The sequence below is a fragment of the Pan paniscus genome, chromosome 11, assembly GCF_029289425.2.
Source record: "Pan paniscus chromosome 11, NHGRI_mPanPan1-v2.0_pri, whole genome shotgun sequence".
Classification (NCBI taxonomy): Eukaryota; Metazoa; Chordata; class Mammalia; order Primates; family Hominidae; genus Pan; species Pan paniscus.
Window position 1 is genome coordinate 10,314,088 of NC_073260.2, and position 9,991 is coordinate 10,324,078.

At 53.3% G+C, this 9,991-nt stretch overlaps 1 protein-coding gene across 2 annotated transcripts in view; it reads right to left on the reverse strand.

Annotated features, from left to right (window-relative positions):
- The window catches only part of MIGA2 (mitoguardin 2), a 37,021-nt gene extending 34,406 nt beyond the window's left edge, over positions 1-2,615 (reverse strand). Inside the window, exon 1 of one of the 2 annotated variants that reach the window (XM_034929243.2) lies at positions 2,472-2,615. Coding sequence is in view for 1 of the 2 variants with exons in the window: in XM_034929242.2 (XP_034785133.1) it covers positions 2,137-2,185 (49 nt within the window). In the remaining variant the exon portion in view is untranslated. Of the gene's footprint in view, positions 1-2,136 lie in introns of both variants that reach the window. The other variant, XM_034929242.2, reaches the window with a different exon arrangement.
- Between the last annotated feature and the right edge of the window lie 7,376 nt (positions 2,616-9,991).

Sequence of the window (9,991 nt, forward strand, 5' to 3'; positions counted from 1 at the left end):
TGTATTTTGTGCTGCATTCTTTGCATCCATCATCTCACTGAATCATTAGAATTTTGTGAGTTTGGCTGGGGTGGCTCATGCCTGTAATCCCAGCACTTTGGAAGGCTGAGGCGGGCGGATCAGCTGAAGTCAGGACTTCCAGACTGGCCTGGTCAACATGGTGAAACCCCGTCTCTACTAAAAATACAAAAATTAGCTAGTGTGGTGGCACGTGCCTGTAATCCCAGCTACTTGGGAGGCTGAGGCAGGAGAATCGCCTGAATCCAGGAGACAGAGGTTGCAGTGAGCCTAGATCGCGCCACTGCACTCCAGCCTGGGTGACAGAGCGAGACTCTGCCTCAAAAAAAAAAAAAAAAAAAAAAAAGACAAACAAAAAAAAGGATTCTGTGAAGTTGATGCCACCCACCTTCCCCCCAGCCTCACCTCTGGTTTCCAATGAGGAAACTGAATCTCAGACAAGCTAAGTCAGGAGTCCAAAGTCACACAGCTGGTACTTGGTAGAGTCAGACTTTGTGCTCAGTACAATGCTTTTGCTAAATTTGACATGCAGCAGGAAGTAGCAAGCCCCAGCAGACCACAGAGTACTGGGCAGCTTTCCCCTGGACCTTGGGAGATACTCCCCTCCCTGCCAGGGTACCCCATTGCCCCTTCCCAAGGCCAGGAAATAAGTGGCTTGATCACACCTAGCCTGGACCCCAAGACCCGGCAGAGTCCTCCCCTACTTCCAGCTCCAAGCCCAAGGATGCCTTCAAGGTCTCCCGGGACCTCAAGCGGAAGGAACACACAGGCCAGGACAGACCCTGTCTCCCTGGGATGGCCGCCAAAGTCACTGGGCCAGCAGAAGAAACAGCTTCTCCCCAGTGAGTGGGAAGGACTGAGGAGCCTGTCAGTCTCGCTCTAGGGCTGGCGGGGGTGTGTGAGAGGACAGGGCGGGCTAAGGAAGCTTCCAGGTTGTCAGGGGTAGAGACATCTGCCCAGGAGGCTGTGAACTGAGCTACGTGAGCTGCAGTGGTCAGGACCTAGGTTAACACTGTAAGCCACGTCCCCCTACCCTTCACCCCAACCCCAGGCTGGCTCAGGTCTCAGAAAGAGGGAAGACAAGAACATCAGAGGGCCAGCAGCTACTATTTCCCAAGCTCTTATTCCAGGCCAGACCCAGAACAGGCTCTCCACGACAGGCTTTGGGTCCAGTCCTCTCAGAACCCTCGCAATGGCCAATGTTTATCTCAAGGATGGGGAAACGCGGAGGCTCTGAGATGAGGCAGCCTGCCTGAGGTCACCGAGTACTAAGCGGCCAAGCTCTGGGGGATCTCAAGGCTGTGGCAGGGTTTCCCAGCTGCTGCCTGCTACAACTGCCACTGCTCCTTCCAGGCCACAACTGTAGGACTTCTGGGCCCCCAAGTGAGAAGCCCACATGGTGTTAAAGATGAGCCTGAACAAATAAACGCTACAGGGGTGACTGAGGCCCACTGTTTGCGGGAGAGTCCAGAGCAGCCCCTGCTGTCCCCACTGGGAGGCAGAGCCTGCAGGTGCGAGGTAACATCACCAGTCCCCAAGCCTGCTTCACTCCAGGGATGGATCCAAATCCAGTCAACCCACACTGTGTCCGTCCCCCTGGCACCCTGTCCGTCCTCCAGAGACTAAGCTGAGACCCCTCCACCTCCTCTCCACAATGAAAAGTCCACGGCAAGGTCCCCTACCAAATGGACACTTCTACTGCTGTGCAGGGCCTGGCCCCACTTGGGCAGCCATCTCTCGTGCCCTACAATCTTAGGCGGACACCTCCTCATTCCACCGTCACCACAGCACTTACAGCACCCTCAGCCTGGGTGCCTAAGCATATCATCCTACGCGCCTCCTCCCCTGCGCTAGACCACCCCACTAATGACTCTGGCCTGTGCACTCACTCATTCCGCCTGGACCCCAACAACGTCCCCGACTCCCTTGAGCCACTCTGCCCAGTCTCCTATTCACTCCATGCCGGACCCCTCAATAGTCCCACCATGCCGGGCACCGGGCATCCCCGCGTTGGACCTCAGCAATATCCCCGTCTTCAGAAATTGCTCACTCCACCCCAGGCATCTTGGGCAGCCCCTTCTTCTCTTGCCCCCACCCCGGAATATCCTTGAAACTCACCCAGGTACCCTCTGGCGCCGCTCACGGCCCGCACACCTGCTCCTTCCATCCCGGGTGCTCTCCCCGCCTCGGATCGGGTACCTGCGCGCCTGCTCCAATCCCCGCCACGTTCCAGGCCCGGGCATCACCTCCCTGACCCAAGTACCTTCTCGTTCCACTCCCAAGCAAGGCACCCTCTCGCACCGTCCCCGGCCCGGGTACCCACTCATTCCAACCCCGACACCTTCCTGGTCCTGTTGGGCCCGGACACCTGCGCCTACTCGGTCCTCCGCTCAAGTCCCGGCCCTGCCGCGCTGCCCGCCCGCCTTGGGGGCTCGGCCGGGGCCGATACTCACCCGGGATGCCATCGCTGCGGAAGGGCAGCGTCTCCTTCCCCCGCGGCTGCGCAACCAAACCGGCCGCCGGGGGCGTGGCCTAGCGCCAGGCCCCCACCCTCTTCTGGCCAATGAGCATCGCTGAGTCTCTCAGGGCCGCCGCAGCCTCTGGCCAATTAGGCGGGTCATGTGACCAAGCTTATATTCCGCCTCTCCCGCCCTCTTCCCCGCCTCCTAGTGCGGTTGAAGCGCGAAAGTGGTCTCTTCTCTTCTACTATTGGTCATTCAGATTAGATCGACATGGGCGGCTGGGTGGGGCGGGGCCACTCTTAAAGGGGCTGAAGCGGAGCAGTCAGACCTCCAATGGACTTTCTTGGAGTACGCCAAAGCAGGCTGAGCCCTCGTATTAGGATCCTCTACTCTTGTCGTTCCACACAAGGACAAATCCTTCCCACTCTCCAAGCGCCCATTTTCAAATACTACCGCCCCTGACTTCCCGCAGCATGCTCTTATACTGTCGCCACTCTCCCCCTTGTTCTGGAGTTGTTTGCAAAAGTGCCAGGTCTCGCCGCTAGACAGTGTCTCTCTGAGAGCTGGAGTCAAGGGGTCTTCAGTTCTGGCCACCTATCTGGGTCTTACACTAAATACCAGGATTGAGATCAGGCCGACCTGAGATAGAATCAAGTGTTGCCACTTCAGCTCTCTAGAGCTTACCCCTCTATGAAATAGGGATGAGGCCGGGCGCGGTGGCTCACGCCTGTAATCCTAGCAGTTTGGGAGGCCGAGGTGGGTGAATCACGAGGTCAGGAGTTCGAGACCAGCCTGGCCAACCTGGTGAAACCCTGTCTCCACTAAAGATTAAAAAAAAAAATTAGCCAAGCGTGGTAGCACACACCTGTAATCCCAGCTACTCAGGAGGCTGAGGCAGGAGAATCTCTTGAACCCGGGAGGCAGAGGTTGCAGTGAGCTGAGATTCACCCATTGCACTCCAACCTGGGCCAAAGGGCGAGACTCCGTCTCAAAAAGAAAAAAAGAAATAGGGATAAAATCTTCCCTTTCCCAAATCACAGGGCTTTGGTGAGGATGGAAAGAGGACGGTGTATCAGCCCTTCCTTAACTGCGAAGAGCTGGGCACAACTACGTTTTAAAATTGTAATTGTCGGCCGGTAGCAGTGGCTCATGCCTCTATTCCCAGCACTTTGGGAGGCTGAGGTGAGTGGATCACATGAGGTCAGGAGTTCGAGACCAGCCTGGCCAAAATGGTGAAAACTGGTCTCTACTAAAAATACAAAAGCTAGCTGGGCGTGGTGGCACACACCTATAATTCCAGCTACTTGGGAGGCTGAGGCAGGAGAATTGCTTGAGCCGGGAGGAGGAGATTGCAGTTAACCAAGATCACGCCACTGCACTCCAGCCTGGGCAACAGAGCCAGACTCCATCTCAAAAAAAAAAAAAAAAAAAAAAAAAGCCTGGGAGCAGTGGCTCACGCCTGTAATCCTAGCACTTTGGGAGGCCAAGGCAGGTGGATCATGAGGTCAGGAGATCGAGACCATCCTGCCCAACATGGTGAAACCCCATCTTTACTAAAAATATAAAAATTAGCCCAGCATGGTGTCGTGTGCCTGTAGTCCCAGCTACTCAGGAGGCTGAGGCAGGAGAATCGCTTGAAACTGGGAGGTGGAGGTTGCAGTGAGCCGAGATTGCGCCACTGCACTCCAACCTGGGTGACAGAGCAAGACTCCATCTCAAAAAAAAAAAGGAAAATTACAATTGTCGGTAAAGCCACATTCCTTCATTCATTCAACTAATTAAGTGTGCCAATCCTTTGGCTGGACATGGGAGCTCAGTGGTGGACAAGAGACAGGTATGTGGTGGCACCAGGGAGCTCATTGTCTGGGGAGCAGATACTTAATCACAATCCCCTGTGATGGTTACTGTAATGGGGGAATGTGGGATACCAAGGAGACACCTGGGTTTGCCTGGGGAGGTGAAAGGCTCCAGAAAGAAAAGGGGTCAAGGCCGGATGTGGTGGCTCACGCCTGTAATCCCAGCACTTTGAGAGGCCGAGGCGGGCAGATCACCAGGTCAGGAGTTCGAGACCAGCCTGACCAACATGATGAAATTAGCCAGGCGTGGTGGCATGCACCTGTAATCCCAGCTACTCAGGAGGCTGAGGCAGGAGAATCATCTCTTGAACCCGGAGGCGGAGGTTGCAGTGAGCCGAGATGGCGCCACTGCATTCCGAGACTCCGTGGGGAGGGGAGGGAAGGGGAAGGCAAGGGAGGGGACGGGAGGGGAGGGTGGTCCAAACAGCGGATGCCCAGTGCCCGGCATGGTGGGACTGGTGAGGGGTCTGGCATGGGGTGAATAGGAGACTGGGCAGAGTGGCTAAAGGGAGTCGGGGATGTTGTTGGGGTCCAGGCGGAATGAGTGCACAGGCCAGTCATTAGTGGGGTTGTCTGGCACAGGGGAGGAGGCGCATGGGATGATAAGCTTAGACACCCAGGCTGAGGGTGCTGTAAGTACTGTGGTGACTTTGGAATATAAAATTAGCCGGGGGTGGTGGTACCTGCCCCCAGATACTTGGGAGGCTGAGGCAGGAGAATCGCTTGAACTCAGGAGGTGGAGGTTGCAGTGAGCCAAGATCGTCATGCCATTGCACACCAGCCTGGACAACAAGAGTGAAACTCCGTCTCAAAAAAAAAAAAGGGGGGGTGCCAAGGGCCAGGCGCAGTGGCTCATGCCTGTAATCCCAGCACTTTAGGAGGGTAAGGCGGGCGGATCACCTGAGGTTGGGAGTCGGAGACCAGCCTGACCAACATGGAGAAACCCTGTCTCTACTAAAAATACAAAAAATTAGCTGGGCATGGCGGCAGGTGCCTGTAATCCCAGCTACGCAGAAGGCTGAGGCAGGAGAATCACTTGAACCCGGGAGGCGGAGGTTGCAGTGAGCCGAGATCGTGCCACTGCACTCCAGCCTGGTGACAGAGTGAGACTTCATCTCAAAAAAAATAAATAAAATAAAATAAAATAACTGTCCTCTAACTGGCAAAAGGTGTTTTGTTTTGTTTTGTTTTCTCTAGCAGCCAAATAAGCACTGGCTTCCAATGAAAGATGTATTAAATAAATAAATAAATAAATAAATAAATAAATAAATAAAAACAAGCATTGGCCTCGAGATAAGCAACACTTAAACAACTGCAGCTCCTTCAGCTCCCAGATGCTGACTAACTGAACTCCTGTTCTACTAGCCTAACTATAGCTTTCATTGGACAAAAGACTAATTTCAGTTACTCTTCTGATAAGACCAACAGCTGGGTGCGGTAGCTAATGGTTATAACCCCAACACTTTGGGAGGCTGAGGCAGGAAGATCACTGGAATCCAGGAGTTGGAGATCAGCCTGGTCAATACACAGCAAAACGCCGTCTCTATAACTTGTGGTCCCAGTTCCTTGGGAGGCTGAGGCAGGATGATCAATCGCTTGAGCCCAGGAGGTTGAGGCTGCAGAGAGCCGTGATTGTATCATTGCACTCCAGCTGGGTGGCAGAGCGAGACCCTGTCTCAAAAAAAAAAAACAAAAAAAGAATTAGACCACTGGCCATGGACCAACTGGTCCAGTTTGCAGAGATTGCCAGTTGTGTGCCTTCATGTCCCTAAACAATCCTCTTGACATATAGGGCCTAATTGTAATACATCTAAATATTAATTCACCACAAAGTGAACATGGGACCACCTTGATGAATATTCACAGCACCTCCTGCAACCTGTTGAATATGTATGTTTAGTCAACCTATTCAGCATAAAGCTCCTACCACAAGTTCTCCTCCTTCCTGGAGGCAATGCAGGATTTTTCTTGACTTCTTTGTTGGACTTGCGACGGGGGTGCCCTGTCTAGGCCGGCCCGCCATGCTCAAACCTTGCGGGAGGGAGCATGTGGGCGAGCAAGTGCAGGATCCGGCTGGCTGCTCTGGGCGTGGGCAGAAGGAGGCTCCATGCAGGCCCCGTGGCGGTGCCCAGGTCGGGGTGCCTGCAAACCCTGAAGCCCCAGAGGACATGTTACAGTGCTCTCTTAGCTCTGCTGTCCATGGACAGCAGTGTGTTATCAGCTCGGTAGGCTCCTTGCTTTGCCACGTGGGGTGGCTGCTGTCTGCCAGTGAGGGCAGAGGGCCAGTATGACGACCTTTTTCGGGTACCCACACTTGGTGTGTCCCAAGCTCTCGTCTAGTGTCCAAGAAGAATGAGGTCGCCTGGACACTTGAAGGATAGCAAAGGAGGAGAATTTTATTTTATTTTATTTTATTTTTATTTATTTATTTTGAGACAGAGTCTTGCTCTGTCGCCCAGGCTGGAGTGCAGTGGCCCGATCTTGGCTCACTGCAACCTCTGCCTCCCAGGTTCAAGTGATTCTCCTGCCTCAGCTTCCCAAGTAGCTGGGAATACAGGCACCCACCACAACCACGCCCAGCTAATTTTTTGTATCTTTAGTTGAGACGGGGTTTCACTGTGTTAGCCAGGATGGTCTCCATCTCCTGACCTCGTGATCTGCCCGCCTCGGCCTCCCAAAGTGCTGGGATTACAGGTGTGAGCCACCGCGCCAGGCGAGAATTTTATTAAGCAGTAGAAATGACTCTCAGCAGAGAGGTGAACTGGAGAGCAGATGGGACAGGCAGGTAATCTTCCCCTGAAGTCTGGCCGCTCCGGATGGCTCTTCCCTGTAGTCAGGCCATCTCCCTGAAGTTAAGCCATTTCTCCTCTGAAGTCTAGCTTCTTCACTCTGAAGTAAAGTAGCCTCTCTCTAGTCAAGCCACTTATCTCTCCCTACCAACTGAGTCTGGGGTCTGGAGGGGGGGGGGTCTTTATAGGTACAGGATGGGAGGTGGGGTGGGCTATAGGTAGTTTTGGAAAAGGCAACATTTGATTGGTAAAAAGGCACTATTCAGAAAGAACCAATCAGGAGAGAGCAGGCAAACGGATGGATAGAAGTTCTCACTTTGGGCCACAGGATTCAGGCTTTTCAGCTGGAAGGTAGGGTTTTGCCAGGGACTCGCCCCTGTCTGCCTAGTATTTCTCTGCCTCCTGCCTCTGTCAGAGGCATGCTTCCCAATTTGTGGGATGGTCACCTTGCAGTCTGTACCCTTTTATAAGAAATAAAATCTTCTTTCCTTCTCTAAATGTATACATCTTGATTTTTTTTTTTTTTTTGAGATCGAGTTTTGCTTTTTTTTTTCCTTTTTTTTGAGGAGGAGTCTCGCTCTGTAGCCTAGGCTGGAGTGCAGTGGCATGATCTCGGCTCACTGCAACCTCTGCCTCCTGGATTCAAGCTATTCTCCTGCCTCAGCCTCCCTTGTAGCTGGGGCTACAGATGCACACCACCTCGCCTGGCTAATTTTTGGATTTTCAGTAGAGAAGGAGTTTCACCATCTCGGCCAGGCTGGTCTTGAACTCCTGACCTCGTGATCCACCCGCTTTGGCCTCCCAAAGTGCTGGGATTACACGTGTGGGCCACCATGCCTGGCCGGAGTTTCGTTCCTGTTGCCTAGGCTGGAGTGCAATGGCGTGACCTCGTCTCACTGCAACCTCTGCCTCCCCGGTCCAAGCTATTCTCCTGCCTCATCCTCCCTAGTAGCTGGAACTACAGGCCTACACCACCACGCCCAGCTAATTTTTGGTATTTTTAGTAGAGATGGGGTTTCACCATGTTGTCCAGGCTGGTCTCGAACTCCTGACCTCAGGTGATCCGCCTGCCTCGGCCTCCCAGAGTGCTGGGATTACAGGCGTTTGCCACCGCGCCTGGCCTACATCTTGATTTCTTTGTTTTTTTTTTTTTTTTTTGAGATGGAGTTTCTCTCTTGTTGCCCAGGCTGGAGTGCAATGGCGCTATCTCAGCTGACTGCAACCTCTGCCTCCCGGGTTCAAGCGATTCTCCTGCCTCAGCCTCCCACGTAGCTGGGATTATAGGCATGTGCCACCACGCCTGGCTAATTTTGTATTTTTAGTAGACACAGAGTTTCTCTATCTTGGTCAGCTGGTCTTGAACTCCCGATCTCGGGTGATTCGCCCGCCTTGGCCTCCCAAAGTGCTGGGATTACATGTATGAGCCACCATGCCTGACTAGATTTTTTTAAAGTTAACACTGGCTAAATGAATGATATAGTCAGCTACAAACAGATAATAGTAAATAAGTCCATGATCAATACAGACAAATAGAAACAAACACATAGTGAACACAAAAACAGAAACACAGAGAATCAGAGTTGAAGGATTGCAGATGTGTGAATGACATGAAAGTTGATGAAGGCAACATGTACATACTGGCCCAAGTACATGACAGGATGGCCCAGGTAGGTGGAGTTTTGAAAGCTCCCAGGTGATTTAATGTTAGAGCCATTGACTTGTTGACCCAGAACCAGGGCTGGGAGAGGGAACAGGGTCTGGATTTTGAACAAGCTCCCAGGTGACTTGAGGCTCACCCTGCAGAGCCATGCTGGGATAGGTGATAGAAACTGGGGTAAGTATAGAAAGATGAACAAAGCCAGATAGAAGAGGGTACAGCTTGGGAACAGAGCTCTCCACTGGGTTCAAAGGTGAAACCTAGGCCGGGCGTGGTGGTTCACACCTGTAATCCCAGCACTTTGGGAGGCGGAGGCAGGTGGATCACGAGGTCAGGAGTTCAAGACCAGCCTGACCAACATGGTGAAACCCCGTCTCTACTAAAAATACAAAAATCAGCCGGGCGTGGTGGCACATGCCTGTAATCCCAGCTACTCTGGAGGGTGAGGCAGGAGAATCGCTTAGACCCCAGGAGGCGGTGGCTGCAGTGAGCTGAGATGGTGCCACTGCATTCCAGCCTGGGTGAAAGAGCGAGACTCCATCTCAAAAAGAAAAAAAAAAAAAAGAGGAAACCTAGAGGTAGACAGCAAGGAGAGGTGAAGACCAGTACAAAGCCTCTATCTGAGCCCCAAGGGAAGGCATTTGGGGTCAGGAGCACCTGTAGGTCATCTCCTTGCCTGGGGCTGTGAGGAGCTGGTTTCAAGGTTATCACACATCTGTGCTCCCAGGGCAGCTCATTCTCTCCACCCTGACAATCACCCAACCTTTGATCTCCTCCTCTCACCACACAGGGGGCTCCAGGCCCCAGCTCCAGAACCCCCTCCCTTCCCGTGACCGCCACCCCAACCCTCCTCCAATTTGGGGAAGCCACAGGGCCTCCCAGGCTGACAAACAGCTGTTCCAGCGGTGGAGGGCAAGTCCCAAGCCTGACTCCGGCTCAGTCACCAAGGTCAGGGCAGAAGAGAGGAGGAGAGGTCAGAGAGGAGGAGTAACGGGAGGAAACCCAAGGGAAACAGAGTGGAAGAAATGGGAATGGGAGGGAGGGGGTGTGAATAAAGAGCGGAGATGAAGAGGCACAAACAGGGGAGAGGCAGCAGGCCTGGGTGGTGGGAGGAGAAAGCAACAGAGGCCAATTTTAGAGATCTGTTGCACATATTGGTGACTACTCAGTCACTTAGTGACTTCGGGAGACTGAGGCAGGCAGATTGCC